The sequence below is a fragment of the Choristoneura fumiferana genome, chromosome 14, assembly GCF_025370935.1.
Source record: "Choristoneura fumiferana chromosome 14, NRCan_CFum_1, whole genome shotgun sequence".
NCBI lineage: Eukaryota > Metazoa > Arthropoda > Insecta > Lepidoptera > Tortricidae > Choristoneura > Choristoneura fumiferana.
Window position 1 is genome coordinate 6,079,455 of NC_133485.1, and position 17,972 is coordinate 6,097,426.

General features: G+C 37.8%; 2 protein-coding genes across 5 annotated transcripts in view; one reads left to right on the forward strand and one right to left on the reverse strand.

Moving 5' to 3' along the window:
• LOC141434868 (alpha-N-acetylgalactosaminidase-like) overlaps positions 1 to 17,972 on the forward strand; it is a 544,783-nt gene that overhangs the window by 524,595 nt on the left and 2,216 nt on the right. The gene's annotated exons all lie outside the window — the stretch shown is intronic.
• The window catches only part of Pde8 (phosphodiesterase 8), a 314,310-nt gene that overhangs the window by 5,942 nt on the left and 290,396 nt on the right, over positions 1 to 17,972 (reverse strand). For 3 of the 4 annotated variants that reach the window (XM_074097326.1, XM_074097324.1, XM_074097327.1), the window contains 7 exons: positions 8,540 to 8,597; positions 5,522 to 5,689; positions 4,826 to 5,028; positions 4,292 to 4,475; positions 3,522 to 3,698; positions 1,888 to 1,920; positions 736 to 828 (listed from right to left, as the gene is read on the reverse strand). In XM_074097326.1, the coding sequence (XP_073953427.1) occupies positions 736 to 828; positions 1,888 to 1,920; positions 3,522 to 3,698; positions 4,292 to 4,475; positions 4,826 to 5,028; positions 5,522 to 5,689; positions 8,540 to 8,597 (916 nt within the window). The remainder of the gene's footprint in view (positions 1 to 735; positions 829 to 1,887; positions 1,921 to 3,521; positions 3,699 to 4,291; positions 4,476 to 4,825; positions 5,029 to 5,521; positions 5,690 to 8,539; positions 8,598 to 17,972) is intronic. The other variant, XM_074097325.1, reaches the window with a different exon arrangement.

Consider the following 17,972-nt stretch of genomic DNA (forward strand, 5'->3'; position numbering starts at 1 on the left):
TGTATTGCTATAGCCCTTACAAAAAAATGAACAAAAATAAAATTAAAAATTAACGTAGGAACTGATGTTTGACAAATAAATTATCTTTATCTTTATCTTTAACGTGTGTTACTGTTACCACACAAAAAACATTATTTTTAATTTTATTTTCAAAGTTTAAATGTTTTCTTTAAAAATAATACATCCGTGACCGGTTTATATATTTGTCAGTTAGCCGCTATGAACTTAAACAGGTACTTATTCAATTTCATTGTTTATAAATGTACGGAACTCTCAGTGCGTCAGTCCAACTAGCTTATTTAGTCGGTTTTTTTAATTTGTAGTCAAAAGATGTCTGCACGCTAGCTGCGATTTAAATGTATAAGCAGTCGGTAGTTGCAGTTAAGTTGCAGTTGGAATGAAGTCCGTCTGTAATGAAATAGAAAAATAGTCAAATACCGTATTTTTTCACAATGAGGGTTTTCACAGACGTGAAATATCGCTAGATGGCGTTAGCATCGTGAGGGCTATTTGACGTTTGACGTTTGCTCGTGATTGGTTAAATAACTAAATGAGCCAATCGCAAGCAAACGTCAAACGTCAAACGGACCTGACGATACTAACGCCATCTAGCGATATTTCGCCTCTGTCAAAACCCTCATTCAACAAGGGTTCCCCACCTTCCCGCCCGGAGAGTTTTCTCTTGTGGTAAACAGGGGTGTTTTAAATACGTTTTTGTATTAATTAACAACTGACCTTGTGTTTGATGTTGGACCTGTTGTTTTGCGAACGCACGACTGTGGAATCGTTGCTGCTTCGCCGAGACGACAGTACGTTCGAAGGTCCTTGCTGTAATATCAAAATAACGTCAAAACTTTGTACATTAAACTACGACAACTTGAAATGAAAGGTATATTGATATCAATTACGATGAACCAAGTTGTCAGTACTATAAGTGCTATTTACAAAGTGAAATGCTACTGTTAAAAATATATTGGTGTAAGTACTTAACAATTCTAATGTAATAAAATAAGAAAGCCGGCTAAGGGCAAATAAAACAAAATTTGAAAACTATTATGATTCATTAGTGTAATATTATGTTGAGGGTATTTAACAATATGCTTACCATGCGGCGTGTTTTATTTAACAAAGTTTAAATGGAGTTAATGCTGGTTAATAAGCCGCGACTAAGGTGTTACTCTACGTATTAATGTAAGACATTTGAGTGTCAACAAGCAGATAAGTTCGACCAAGTAGATGAAGAGGTCAAAGTTGAGTAACCAAGGAAAAGGAATAAGTAGACCAAAGTCCATTTAGGAAACAAGATACGTTCCATTATTCATGGTGGTATTGATTCAAGCCGTCGTAAAAGTTAAGAGTAGAAAGTTTTTCTAATATAACCCCTGATTGAGTACAATTCGATTAAACCTAAATATAAAAAATATGCATTTTTCCCCACATAATATGCAGTTCAAAGATGAGCACATTTCTGTTTTATTGTAAGATTTTTTGTTGTAAAATTTTGTCGCAGGTTGTTTGGCATGTTTTTCTTTATCAATTTATGGATGTATTGCATTGCAGATGTTTCTCGATAAGGGGTATTTTTTATTTGCCAAAATACGCAGTCTAAAATTATGCGAGGAAATATAGCCATCCAAAAAGGGTCTGGTCGAGTGATTTCGAATTTTCGGTCAGCCGAAAGATACTCAGCCAGTTGGGAACTAATTAGCTAAGAGAAATGGTAGAGTGAATAAATCGCAAGCAGTATAATACCACATAAAAACATAATAATACTGTCATCTGTTTTGTATGAGGATACGACACTGTTTACGATCTGTTGAATGCGATGATCTGCAGGAAAATCGAGACTAGAGATAGTACAGCGTTTGCTATATTCAAACCTCCTACCATATAAAAAAGGTTTGTGTTCACTTGCTCCCGCTTTCCAAGGCCGAACAGGATCATAAACAAATAAATATTAACGTTAGTGAATACATTCTACCCTCTACAAAATACTGGTCCAACAGAGTTGTATCAATTTAAAAGAATAACCCAAGCAGTTGGCGAACTGTAACAAAACGACGTGGTTCCCATTTTCAAAAGATATATTTAGGTAATAATGATACCAGTATGAAAATTAAAACATGATGTACATTAAAAGGCTATTATAATTTTAATTGAAACAACTCTATTAACGTGGCATCAAATTATACATGCTTATTTATATATGTTCGTCCGTAGTTTGTTATGAACAATATTATTTTTACTGATCAATAATAAACACAAAAACAACATAAACATTCGACACTGGTTGATAAATATGTTAACAACAATACAATAATGTTGCAACAATTAAATATCCGGCCCGAACCATTTGTTATAAATATTATTACATACTCGTACATATAGTAAAAAGCAAAAAGTAATTCCAAACCCGTGAAGGCAAACAACCCAAGCAAGTGTGCTGTAATGTTTCCTTCTATATCTTATAAAGTTTCCGCACGTGATCTCATTGGTAAATATCCCTCAATAAACCGCACTGCAGTATTTAATATTTTGCGTCTTTAGGTACTGCGCCAAAACTATTCGTCGATTTCGAAAGGAAATATAAGCATTTGAACTGCCTAACCAGATAACAAATCATTTTCAATTATGAGCTGTTTTTTTATCACATGATTGTCAAAAATAAACAAGTTTTTAACAAACCTGTAGGAACGTAACTAATATTTGTATCCAAAATTAATATTACTTAATATCTCTTGATATCCCAGCACACATACAGGGTGTCTCATTTAGATCGGTAGGTATGGGAAAGTCTGAAACTATAAGACATATGAAGATCTGTTCTTCGGAACCATGTCATCGATTTTAGTAACAAGGAAAACTGCATTGATACATTAAAAAAAAACACTTTTACTCAGTTCGGGAATCAAACCCGGTCGTTTTGAAAAATAAAACATACATTATTTATATTTGGATATCGGTAGTGTCGGTGTCATAAGCAATAAATATTGCTAGAAACACGGTATCTAGAATGAATAAAATGCATTGTATTTCATATTCTTCAATAATGTAAGTTTTATTTTTCAAAACGTCCGGGTTCAATTTCCGAGTTGAATACAAGCTTTTTTAAAACGTACCTATGAATACAGTTTTTCTTGTTACGAAAATCGATGACATGGTTCCTATGAACAGATCTTCGTATGTCTTATAATAGTTTCAGACTTTCCTATACTGACCGATCTAAATGTGCCACCACGTATAAGCTACCTAAAAAAAATCTCTTGGTTGTGCAAACTTTCAACTCTCTTTCATAAAATTCTGAAATTATGAAAAGCAACAATAAAAAAATATTTATATTATTCAAAATCAAATACCTAGAACGACGTCATAGTTAAGTAATTGTAGAATTAACTTTAATACATATAAGGCAAGTCTCCATAAAAATCTAAACACAATTTATAGGTACGTAACCGAGTAGGTAACTAACTTGTAGACGCATAAAAAGTCCTATACTTATTATACTTGCAGTGAACACTCACCGACAGCAGAGCGCCAATGAGGTCAGTGGCGATGGGATCTTCGACCCTCAGCTTGGGCTCATCCTTCATCTGCGGGGAGTAGAGTTCTGAAGTCCGTAGCATATCCACAGCACGCTCGATGCAAGCTACGGTGGAGGGCGGGGCGCCTTCCGTAGCCGTCGACAGGAGGGATATCACCTGGAGGATTGAATGAGAGATGGTTAAATTTGTTTTTCACACCACCTGCTCGACAATGCCTAATTATATATCATGCCGGTGAAATTACTGGCACTTGAGGTATCCCATCTTAGGCCTCTAGGTTGGCAACGCATCTGCAATACCCTTGGTGTTGCAGATGTTTATGGGCGGTGGTGATCTCTTACCATCAGGAGACCCACTTGCTGGTTTGCCATCCAGTTGAATAAAAAAAAATGCAAACTTTTTATCCCCTTGGTGTACAATCTATTATAACAGGGTTTTGGACACAGAAGCGTTATTGTTTCAGAATTTTCAAAGTGACATTCACCAGTCGAATAATTATCAATAAGCAAATTACTCATTATACAGTAACAACAACTAATCCCTGTCAAATTAAATTCACTAGAGATGCACATTAGTTAATAATCAATTAAGCCGTTTTTGAGATGTTTAACTTTGAAACAACAATCTCGGGAGTTTTTTAACTTTTCTAATTTCAATGCTATTAAAAATCAAAACTTACCCTTAATTAAAAATCTATTTGATTTTCTGGTTAATTTTGTTACAAACCTTACACCTCTGTGATCTAATACCTTAGTGATAGGAGCTTCGAGCGGCAACCCCTGCAGCTTGGCGAGCGACGTGCGCCGGAGTCCGTCGGACGCAACCGACCGCACGTCGAGCGAGCCGCGCCGGATGGAGTGCAACGAGCCGCGCGCCGCGCCCGCGTCCGGCGCGTTGCCGGGCTCGCAGACCAGCACCAGGTGGGATGTGCTCCTGGAACAGGGACTGGGAATGAGTACCACCACCTGCATGGGGTGACGAAATTAATACAATTTTCGCGTGAACGTCAGCTGCAGAGAAAGGTCATCCCTCTACGATGTATCTATGTACCGCATTGGGGTCACATTTCTCTGCACTTGACTCGGCTGTACGTCAGAGTCCAACGAGATGGACGGATGACCTTGTTAATGCAACGTAACGTGTTCACGCTGGATGCAAGCTGCTTCCAACCGAAGCAAGACCTATACGCTGATACGTTGATGATGATGTACGTCAGTGTCACGTGGGGACCGGTTTATGGAATTATATCGGCGCAGCGCTCGCCGCTGTATGATGTACGGTACCTGTTGAGCGCGATGGAGGCGCCACGGCACGGCAGCAGCAGCGGGTCGGGCGTGGCGCGCCGGCGCAGCGTGACGGGCGCCTCCCAGTCGCGCGCGCCGCTCGCCGCCAGCCGCAGCGCCTCTCCGCCGGCCGTGTCCGCGAGCGCCCGCGGACCCTCCTCGCCGCGCCAACCCAGTACCCGGCACCACGCTTTGTTGGTCACCTGGGTAAGACAATAACAACTTAAACAACACCACCAATATCAACAATAGCAACTTAAAGGTAAGTACCTAAAGTCAAATATCCCGTTGAAAATAGGCCTAAGGGCCTTTGCACATGGCGTTTTTTAAACAAGCTTTTAGCGCGCGTTTGTATCGATACAAAGACGACACACACGCGAGTTGTATGGCTGCTCTATGGAATGATAAACGCGCTGTCAACGCGCGAGTCTCAAACACGCTTCGAAAATTCATGCTTGACATATTAGATATAACTTGTTTTAATCGACGCTAGTTCTTTTTGGCATCTACAATTTTATTTAACTGTATCGCCGTTTAATGGTTGGTCGGCTGCAAACACGAGGTCCAGAGAGACTTTTCCGTCGGATCCCGGGGCCAAAGGCTGGCAAGGCTGGCCCAAGATCGTAAAGCATGTCGGTCTGGTGTTGTCGGTCAAGACCCACTTCAGGTCACTGCGTCCAGATAGTAAGTGCTCACCAGTATCCTCTGTTGATCGTCCGTGATGGCGACGAGGTCCCGGCAGCGGTCAGAGGCGGCGGCGAGCGCGGCCACGGCGGCGACCTGCGCCCGCGCAGTGGCGGCCGCGGCGCGTGCCTGCACGATCTCCGCGCACCACGCCGTCGCGCCCACTGTCTCCACCATCACCTGATAGACAGTCGTGTGTTATCAGGCTGCTATAGTTCACAGATATTATTATTATTAATAATAATTTTCATCACACTTATTTCATGCACTACCTTGGTTGTCTCGACCTTAATGTGCTTGTCATGGTGTCGGTAGAATTATACCTCTCGCATTTGCGTACTTGTACTGCTGTGGAGCAGGACTGAGCACGATGCGGAGGTTAAGGTATCGCCAGGTTAGCAAATGTGATGAAGTATGTCGCACGGGCGGTACTAGAATTACGAACATCGAGGTCTTCGACAATAGACTCTCGTCGTAATTCCTTATTTACCGCATGTTATTATTTCATACCCGCGTATTAGAATTATACCGTTAAGGTATACCGTAGGCGACAGGCTAGCAAATCAAACTTAAAACCTAAAATTGCTAAAAGTGGCTCCGAAGCGGTAACGTTTAGTGTGCTCTGCCTACCCCATTTGGGAATACAGATATAATGACACATAAATTGTTACAAACTGAATTGCACTGCACAACTGCATAATGGTTTCGGGTCATTACTCATTATTGGAGCGTTTCAACCGTCCCATTTTTGTGGACACTTTTCTGTAAAAATGGCCAAAGAATTTTATACAGTTTTTTTAGTTATCTGGTATAAACACAGGGAGTCTAACAAATAATCGAAAACGACATCATAATCTACATCAAATTCGTAAAAAAATACCAAGAAAATTAGGATTTTTTACAATACAACAGGGATAAAATATAATGTAATTTTCTTTATTTAAGAATTTTATTTAATGCATTCAGCGCTCGACTTTACATTACAGTGCCGCTGCTTTCAAAATTCCTTTCAAACAATTTCGAAATGTTGGGCCATGTCGCGAAGGAATTCGGCAAATTGTTAAGAAAACTTTTTGTCAAAGATTAGCTTGTAATGTTGGCGCAATGCCTACAAGTAGTACGAAGTTTTGGCTTATATAGCTTTGAAGTCATTGCGACGTTTGCTATAAAACTTGGAGTCCAAAAATTTATCGTTACACGTGGGACAGTTTAAAAACCGCACCCGTAGGGCACCGATTTATAAAATCACCTTGCTTGGATGCCGAGTTTTTCACATCTGCGGATGCGGATTTTTAAGGGTCACATCCGCAGAGATGCGAATGGCGGATTTTAAGATTTTTTATAAGAATAAAAGGTTTAGGCATTAAATATGTCATTGTGTCGGCATGTATGTACGGCATCTGCGGTAAATTAATTTGTTAAATATTTACTCTATCAACCCTAGAAATCCTGATTAGCAAACCTATCTACGGGCAAAATAGGATAAGCAAGCATAAATAAACACCTAATAATTGATTTACGAAAAGCAAATGATACAAATAAATAACAAACGCGTCGCATCTTGTCTTGGTGTCACTAAGTAACATAGTTTTAGTGCTAGTTTTAGTCTTAGTTTTAGGTGGTACTTATGGAGCTAAATAAACCTTTCTTTCCTTTTGTCACTGAACGAAATCTTCGCTTCTATTGGTCATAAAGTAAAGTCAAGTTACCAGCTCCGCATTGAATTTTGCAGATTTGTGTTACAGATGTCTAAATCGATGCGGATGTTCCGCGATTTCGAATGCGGATGTGAATGCGAATATTCGCAACACCGTAGAATATCATTTAAAAGTGGCGAAAAACAGTATTGTATTTGAAACTAGAATTACCTACTTGTTAATTAGTGAATGTAATAATTAATAACAAAACAGTGAGAGGTACAAATAGTAAGTGAAATTGAAAAAAAAATACCCCTTAGCTAAAATGAAAGTCACGCTTTCGCGGAAATAATAGTGTGGCATTCGATTAAGGCTAACTCACCCCTGCAGCTCGAAAGATTTACATAGCGATCGAGCAAATCTGTGACCCAGAACTGAATGACCCAGTACTGCGCTTTTTCTTGCTTAAAAGGCGTAGAGGAATAACTGGTTAGCTATGTATAGATTCGGTTTATTTTCAATACATTTTGTTACCTTGTTTCATGATCAATAATTTACCAATTCAATGCCTTTGTCAGTAAGTATCACACACACACACAAACATCGCGCCTGTATTCCCAAATGGGGTAGGTAGGGCACACGAAACGTTACCGCTTTGGAGCCACTTTTAGCAATTTTAGGTTTTAAGTTTGGCAAAAACGGTACAATAGTGACAGGTTGCTAGCCTGTCGCCAACGGTATACCTTAACCTCTGTATCCTCAGTCGCCTCTTACGACATCCACGGAAAAAATGGAGAGGTGTAATTATAACCCGACACCACACGGTAAGTAACACGGTGTGTAAGTATCACAGTTCTATATTTTTTCGGTAGGAGCAAGGTAGGTTTGAACAGTCACCATCAGATATTTCGGAGCGGCTAAGGTGATCAAAAATATCGGCCCATGAACTCAAATACCTTAATAATAGAGTGCATGTGCCGATATTTTTGACCAGCTTGGCCGCTCCGAAATATCTGATGGCGTCTGTACGGGCAAGGGCATAAATATATATACGTTACCAAGACGTCAAAAATATCTATACACCTACTGTAAACATAAAGTCATACATATTTTGACGCTATGCCTGTAGGTATACATATTTTTGAATTCGATTGTACAAGCAAAATTCACAGCTAAATTATGTACAAGTTATACGTAGGGATTTTGCGTGTATTTTCAAGTTGAGAAGTTTGTTTAATGGAATGTTTGCTCAAATACAGGAACGTTTATTAAGAGAGTAAAAAAATAGGTCATGAAGAAATTTTTGTCCGTAACTTTAAGAACAGATATGTAATCTTTATAATTATATTAACAATTCTTTCTCTGATTGTTTATTCTGTATGTTAATACGTACCCTGTTGAAGCCAGCTTCCAAATAAGGGAGAGTAGCGAAGTCATCTTTTAAATAGGCGCTGAAACAAAACAAAGTCCCATATTAGTTGGCTGAAGTGTGACATGTTCGGAAGGATAATTGACGAAAAAATAGAACTAATGATAGTTAAAAACATGCGTTTATTTAAAAAAGTAGATTCCCCCTGTTTTACCATTCATTGATTAATTTTAATTGACGGATAAATGTAATGCCGTCTCCGTCTATTCGAACAAAACAAACAGAGACGATATCACATTTATCGGTCAGATAAATTTAATCAATGGATGGTTAAACAGGGGGTTAGTTTGCCACAAAGTCAAAAAATAAGAGATTGCCAAGGTCATAATTTTTGAGAGTTTAAACAATGTCTTATGTCCTTCCAAGGGTGTTAATCTTTATACTAAACCAAATTTACCTAATTTAAATTGGTTCGGCGGTTTAAGTGTGAAGAGGTAACAAACACACAAACAGACAGAGTTACTTATAGTTTCGCCATGTCTGTCTGTCTGTCTGTCTGTCCGTACGCAGCTTTGCTCAGAGACTATCAATGCTAGAAAGCTGTAATTTTGCACGAATATATATGTAAACTATGCCGACAAAATGGTACAATAAAAAAATAAAAAAAAACTTTTTTTAGAGTCCTCCCATAGACGTAAAGTGGGGGTGATTTTTATTTTCTCATCCAACCCTACAGTGTGGGGTATCGTTACATAGGTCTTTTAAAATCCAAGATTTTTCGATTCAGTGATTTGTTTGCAAAATATTCAACTTTAAAGTGCAAATTTTCAATAAAATCGAGCGCCCCCCCCCTCTAAAATCTAAACCGGTGGGTGGAAAAATTTGAGAAAAAATCAGGATGGTAGTACTTACAACTATAACGGTTAAGTTTTCTTGAGAATTATTAGTAGTTTAAGAGTAAATAGCAGCCTAAGGTATAAAATATACCTGAACTTGGAATATTCCGTACAAAATGCGAAATCCTTAAAAAAATATTACTTAATTTTTTCGTAATGGTTACGGAACTCTATTTCGGGTAACACGCTCTTGGCCGGTTTTTTTCTTCCACTTGTCTCTACTTTTGGCCAAATCTTGCCAGTCTGACTGGAAACGGTCCAAATCGTCCCGCTATTTCCTCCTAGGTCTGCCTCTGCTCCGGTGCACGTCGCATGGAATCGCATGGAACCCAACGAATATCTTACGTAAGTATACATAGATAGAAGTTGGTTTCAGCCAGATTGTTTGACAGTGAAAGAACATTGTTTCAGAAAACAATGATATCTGACGCAGTGGCCTCGTGTTCAGTCTAAGGCCGGAGAGTCCCTCACAAATCATAGGGCAAAGCTACAGAATGTTACACTGGAAATAGGTTTACAGAAGACAAGACGCAGTTTTGTATATTGTGTTAATTATAAGAATAGATATGTCTTTTCATCCTATTTATTTTCAGGTTTGACTGTCAGTGTACATGATTAATTTCAGTATCATGTGCTGACTAAGGTATCACTAAACTTACTCACTAATTAATACAAAACTCAAGCTTTAATCATCATCCCAGCCCATATTCATTTTTTTTCTGTATCTTAAATGCACATTGTTTTAATTTTTTAAGTTAAAGTATTCTTTGTAATGTTTGTGGAAATAAAGATGTTCATTATTATTATTTATGACCCACTGCCGACCACAGACTGCCTTTGAGAATATGCATGGAGTACCAAATCCGCACAGGTTCTGTGTGGGAACTATAGCACAAGCCTCCTCATTCTGAGATGAGCGATAATCGGTGGGATGCATAGACCGACGATTTTTGTAATAGAATGACTAAAAGAAAGACCAAGAACAAACTCAAAACGTGACTGTCTATCATGTCATGTGCTGGGGTTAAGTATTATAAATTCAGTCCCCTGTATAATATTACTAATGAGATAATTAACTGTTTTGAAATCCGATCCACCGTGTTTTCTCCATTAAGGGGTATCCGCGCGACGCTTCGGACAAAGGATGCGTCCGGTATCTCATACGGCAGGGGCTTTATAATATTGTTGACAAGATATAGCGATGACAGAATGTGATGCCTGTTTTGAAGTAACGCTTTTTGTATTTCTCTTTCACAGTTACACATAATATTTTAGTGTTATTTCACGCTTGTCACCTTTACTTAGTTTATTTTTATTATAATAAAAGTGGACGTATTTTTGTCCCTATGAAAAATTCTTATTTTCTTTGCTACATTTAGTATTTTCAGCTATACCTACTGTGTTCAGCAACAAGTCTAAAATCTACAAGTGCTTTTAATCCCAGCTAAACTTGACGCTGAGTCCGCTCCTATTGCTACACAATATTGTTTTTACTTAATTGTTTTTTTTTTGTGGCAATCGATCGATTCTTTATATGTCGTATAAAACTTGCGAATTTCAGAAAGTGAGAAGGATAACATTTTTCGGAAACATGCAACAGAGTCGCCTGATGACTATGCGAAATTCCAAAATAGAAGTTCGAATCGTACCTTCCTTTTCACTCTCTTATTAATTATTATTAGGCGTGTCGGCGGGACGGAAAAATTCAAAGCTTTGCTTCTAATACCGTTGTAATGTAATCCCAGTGGAAATAGCATCTGACCCCTTAGTTCAGTGTTTTCCTCGGCTGTCTCATCTCCCAAGTACGAAAGTGCATAATAATAACAAACACTGCTCACAGGGTTAATGATAAAAAATTTAGCTACAATTCGGACACAACCTGATTTTATTCACATAAAGCACTTGTCCCACCGCCCACGATGAACGAGAAGCGAATAGAAAGAGCTACGAACTAATTAAGAGTTGGCGAGCGAGAAGCGGGTGTGTAGCTCCAACATTTTAATTTCTGGTATATTAGCGAGTGTATGTACGGGGGCGATCACTCGCAACACACTAAACTGCTCTAAAATGACCTCTGTTTGTTCTCTCGACGTTAGTTCTGACCGCCAACCAAGTATGGTTGAGCGAGTTTTAACTTTGATTGCTCTTGTCGCTGGGGCAAACTAATACAATGGAGAGAAAGTTTTCGCTGGCATTGTGGACTGCTTGCGATCAACTATTAAAATAAGTCATTTATCGACATGGGGTCTACTTATAAGTAGGTATATCTGCTGTTCGTTTTTTGAATGAGAAAATAGTCAATAGCTAATCGCTTCCTTACAATGACTCGTTATTGAACGTATGGTGTTCAATAGAGTCATTGTATTGTACTGTATCTACTTTAGGTATTTGTCCTACCACTGTCAAGGAAGTATATTATTATATAGTATATTAAGCAGTACAGAAAACAGAGGTGCAAAGTAAAGGTTTTCCAAGGTAAGAAATAGGTGGCCTTAGCTCTAGAGGTAGACACAGAGATCTAAAACTCAAACTCTTAATATTTAGACTTGTGCCCGTAGGCTCTATATAAAATACTAGCTTTTGCCCGCGGCTTCGCCCGCGTGGAATTCGGTTATCGCACGCTGCTCCCTCGGCAACCGCATTTTTCCGGAATAAAAAGTAGCCTATGTCACTCTCTGGCCCATAAACTATCTCTATACCAAAAATCACGTCGATCCATAAAAACACACACTTTCACATTTATAATATTAGTATGGATTATAACTGTAAGTATAATGTTTTGTGGGTAAATAAGTAAGTAATATGTTGTCACGGGCACAAAGGAGTGTTTCAGAGGCTGAACATTTTGTAAACCGCGCGAGAGCTTTGAACCCGCAGGGTCTGCATTGATTACATATTCAGGGAAAGAACAAATACGTACAGTTGGCAGAGCATGCCAGTGTGGGAAACTTTACTGCTGACTGTACCCAGACAACAGAAATCACGCAGAGAATTTTGTATTTTTTTACAAAGCGTATGATAAGTTCCGGGTGTGGTTTGTAATGTATACCGAATGGCTATTATGTGAAATGCCAGCAGGTATTGTTATTTTGGTAAAGCTGTATTGAGTTCACATTCGAAAAATCCTGGGAAATAATTGGAAAGAGGAATATAGAGAGTAAAATTTTATTTTTACATGACTTTGCTAGTAATGTGAAGTCAATAGTTTAATGGATTTTAGTAATCGAGTTTCCGTGTGGTGGAAAATATCTTCGCCGAAGATAAGTCTTAAGTATTTTCTATACTTACGGCCAACTACCTAGGTACTTACATCGATATTACCCTACTGCTGCCCGAAGGGGTAATCCATCATTTTACCGAAAATTGTTTTATCGATTATCGTTTACCATAATACTATACGCAGAATGTTGTTATCACTTAGGAATCATTTATCGAACTTCGTTTCATCGCTCAAACAATTGCTCGAATTACCTTTTACACAAGAATCAACTCATCGAATTTTACTTCATCTTTTTATTTAGTATATTGTCATAGTCGTTCATCGAATCGCTTTTACTATAATTTTGGTTCATCGTAAGTTTCAGTTGCTAAAGTTCTTATGACACAGAAAATTGTTTTACCAGTGTTACGTCACATCGAAACACTCTAATTTAATATCAGATGCGTGCCAAATGCAAAAAAACAAATGATTTGTACGAGCGAGCGAAGCGAGCGAGCAAGACGGTTCGGTGCAGAAGCGACTCGGATAGGTTAGACATAACTATCGCAGTGACATAGGGTATATAAAATACAAAGGCATATAATATTTCAAAATTTTTGGGCTTTTCATGATTTTGAATGGGTCCCGACTTCTGAAGTTTAAGTTATAGTGTTCTAGACTACGAACAGAATTGTTTTTTTCCATTTTAGTTTTTTTCGGCAATCGACTTTATTGATTTATTAAATTACAATTTCAATTACTCAGTTTTAGTAACTTAATTAATAATCTCACGGCAGTAACGCTTATGGAGAAAATCTGGTGAGGATAGTAAACTGGATGGGTGCTGGTATAAAATATAGTTTGATATTCTTGTATAATGGAAGACAAACTCTTTCATCTCAGAGATAGGAGCGGGCTGGACGAGGATAAATAAACGAATGGCTTAGAATAAGCCAAAAGCACTACCCAAGAGCAGCGGACCCAAGAGATTAACGTGTCCTACATGATTACATGTTTCATGGATAAGTTATGGAGAAATAATTTGTGCAAACTAATTGAATTTTTAAGCTCTCGTGGAGTGAAAATATTGCGAATTCTTTGAAGAACAGTAATAGGTACAAGAAATTGCCTCACTTATCAATTAATCGACGTACTTTTTATGAGCTGCCACAATTGAGATTCTCCCATAGATTTTGTACGGTAATAGTAAGCTACGACGTGACTTATTTGGCAACTCAAATGACTAAGGGTCTCCCCACACCTATCGACGTGGAATCCGCAATAGTCGATAGAAAAAAGCTTTAGGCATGTCTACGCAATAAGAGCGAAAAAGACGCCGAGGGGTCGGCCAGCAGGGCTACTACGAAACTAAAACTCGAAGTTCGTGTCGTACCGTCCCTGTCGCTCTCGTATTAAATAGTATAAGTGTCAGAGGGACCGCACGACACGAGCTTCGAGTTTCGGGTTTCGTAGTAGCCCTGCAGGCGTCGGCCGAGCCGATCCTAGCTGAACCATGTCTTTTAAACTCGTAAAAGACATGAAGATTTTTTCTATCGGATTTTGGCCCTTACCGGCTCTACATCGATAGATGTGAGGAAACCGTAATTAAACATTTATTCAACCACGGGTCACCTTTAATAAAAAAAAAATGGTCCAATACAACTAAAATCCAACTTGACAGTGAATTGAAAAATCTGAATCCGAAAAATCGCACAGTTCCTGTGGAATACCTGTAAGTAAATGAACTCCACACAGACGAAGTCGCAGGCATCGGATAGTGCTGTATCCATACAACCTTAAGTATTTTTGTAGATTCTATATAGGTACGTATATTGGAGGAGTCTTCCACGCATTTAAATAAAGGGAACTATTATTTTCTGTGCGATACCCTAATTATTATATTTATCCCTAAGAAATATATAGGTCATCAAATTAATCAAATCTGTCTCTAAGTATGAGTCATTGTAAACCTGTATCCTAAATTATAGTATGATCATCAAAATTTGATCACCAAAATATAAGATACCTAATAAATAGATCAGTTCCTTAATTCGATGCTTCTATCTATTCTACTAAGGCAGTTCTGGTTAGGTACGACGACGAGCGAAGCGAGGAGTGTTATGTAGAACTGCGACCCTCAGTGCGCGAGCCGAGCGAGCGAAGCGAGCGTGTCGCGGCAGCGGCCGTCGAAGTGGCAGAACCGATTTTTTTTTCTAATACTTGTATCATGAATATAAATGTTTGTAGTAGGTTCTTGAGTCTTGGGTAGGTATATGTATGTAAATATTTAAGTATATATGTATGTACGTTTACCCGTTGTTTTGCACCCATAGAACAAACTTTGCTTAGTTTACGGCTGGGTCAATTGGTGTAATTTGTGAGAAGATATTATTATTTCATTCATTGTATATCATTATCGTCAAATTTCAGTTCAATTATTTGATGATCAATATTATTTTCCAGTGATTATAATTAATTTTTAGGAAGCCATTTCTGTATTGTTTGGTGATTCAGTTTTAGTGACACATCTATTTTGGAACCCATTATAATTATTTGATGATCAATATTATTTCCGAGTAATTTTTAAATAATATTTAGGTAGCCGTTTTAATATTATTTGGTGATTCAATTTAGGTGACAGATCTACTATTTTAGGAACAAATATTATTTATTAGGTCGCCGAAAACGCATTTATTACGTGATCAATAAAATCATACCCTTAATTAAATACTATCATTTCTCTTCGTTCGCCACGTCGTTCCTTGACGTTTTAAATTTACAAAGTTCTAACAGTGATCGTCAACATTTTCTTGATAAATTTTAAACTGCATTAACTAAAAGTACGTTTGACGTGAAATACAGGTCTGTTATAAATTACCGAACAAGCAGACGGATCAAAGAGGTAGGTATTGGGAACTACGCGGCCTTGGCGTCACTAGGTACTTGACAGGAGTGAACAACCTTTGCGCTACAGCTTCAGTCAAAGGGCTCCCAGGGCTGCCAGGTATCAAATTTATTTCTAGTTTGACTGGTATATCTCATTTTTTGTGTTCTTATGATGCCGGTTTTAAATGTGTGAAAGATATTATAATTAACCCTTAAAAAGGTAGAGGCGATTTAGCGACCACATGCATTGACTTGGAAATTGAACCTTATTGTTTCAGTAATAAGTTACAATATCCATTGTAATTGTTGAAAATACTACTAGCTTTAAAAATATCCTTTGTCAGGTATGTTCGATAGTAGCTTTTGATTCTTTGGTAGTATGCTTCAATAAATGGGGCCTTATTAAGGGTTAATTAAACAATGTTTAGTCCTTTGTATCTGTAGTCTTTCTGTGTTTATGATTCTTAAACACTTTTTCTTATAATTTTTCATTAAAGTACTTAAACAATAACAGTTATTTTGATTTTAAGATTATCATTCAGAAGTCCCCTAACTTTTTGTCTCGTAAATTCCATTATAGGTAGACCGTACCTACTTTCTTATTAAATTAGATTTTTTCAGAGTAATCGACTTTAAAATTATGAATAATGCAACACAAATAATGCAATAGACAAAAATGTGGCTTTTATTACACGTACGTAGACCCTTTAAATAATATAATTATTCGTGCCAATATCCTAATTGATTATCTTACATAATTATATTAGTAAGAAACATCGTTATTTTGAAGGTCATCAGGCAACCCTGGCACCTCCAGCCGGTCGCTGGACCCTTTATAGCCAGTAAAAGGGATTGCTTCATTAAATTTTGGACGTCTCGAAATCTCGGTATTGCATTGTATTTTTTCGCCTAAAACGTCCAGGGAGTTTATCACCTTACTTAGCGTAGGTACTAGGTACAAGCAGTTGCTTCTTACTTCTCTTTAGTGAGTTTAAAGGTTTTATGTTTATTAAAGGAAGCGACAGAATGTGGATGGAGAAGAGGTTCTTTTGTTATGGTATGGTCAAGTGAGAAACTTTAAAGTATTTGAGGAAAGCGAGGAATAGGTATTTTTTTACATAAAACTGACCCGTGATTTTTTACCCCTATTATCCCTATCTCACCTGATGAAAAGTGCAGATTAGGACAAAGGTTTATTATATTTCAGTGGTTCAGTAACATAGCCTATTCACTCTAGTTTTGAAGAGGTAGTTAATTACATAATAATATACTTAACTTTTTTTTTTTAAATTATTATAGGGTCCATTCTCAAAAAACAATATTTGCACCAAAAATTCATTACAAGCAACACCCAATGTGATAGATAATGCCCTAATAACGCGGTAAAAAATTCTATGTAACTTAATAATTAATGTCAAATATCTTACCTATTACGGTTTGAAAGATACAGGCCCATGTCAAATGTTTGAATAATATTTGTCTAATTTTAAACTTATAATATTGAACAAACGTTGAGGACTCTCCCCTTCAGTGGGACGTGACCGTGACTATTATGGGATGAGATGATAAATATTAAACTGAAAAATAATATCGCTCGATCGATCTTGGCCTTGTTATTTATCGATATTTTAATTATTACAGAAAGTATCGTAATACGACAAAACATATTGCGGAAGATCGTAAACGACGACGTAAACGATCCCATTGACGACACGACTTTTATGCCACGTCGGCGCCAAGCACGCATGTGGATCACCAGGTCATCATCATCCCAGGCTATAACGTCCCACTGCTGGGCACAGGCCTCTTAGATGGAGAGGGCTTGGGCCATAGTTCCCACGCGGGCCCAGTGCGTTTTGGGAACTACACCCATACCATCATCAGACGTTCAAAGTCAGTGTGTTGCTTTAGATTATTTATATGACTGTGCAGAAAACTTATAAATATATTTAAGTCGAGAAAATCCAATTTGAATATAGGGTTCATGTCGTATGAATGAAGTCGGTTAAAAAGGGTCGATTTATTGGACATTTTTACAGTCCGTCACATACGAGTACACACGGGTTCATAAACAAGTAGCCAAATTTATAACTCGTGTCTTTCTTTTATGGATTTCGTGCGTTGTAAGTTATGGACACGTACTCGTATGTAGGTACTTTAACATTTTAGTGTTTAGAAGATATTTCTACACTATTAAAAAAAAGTTGAGGAGTATTATTTGGTATGGTATGGTTATGGTATGGTATTTCGGTTACAAAATACGTCTCGATCGCGTTCGCGTTAAAATCTCAATTTATATGGAAACACGAACAGCGCCTCTAGCGGAACGTTTGCGATGTTCGTGTTTCCATACAAGTTGAGATCTTAACGCGAACGCGATCGAGACATATTTTGTAACCGAAAACTTACACTAAGGGCACTGGTAACCTACGAGGGCCATACCAAATAATACTCCTCAACTACTAAATATTTTCCA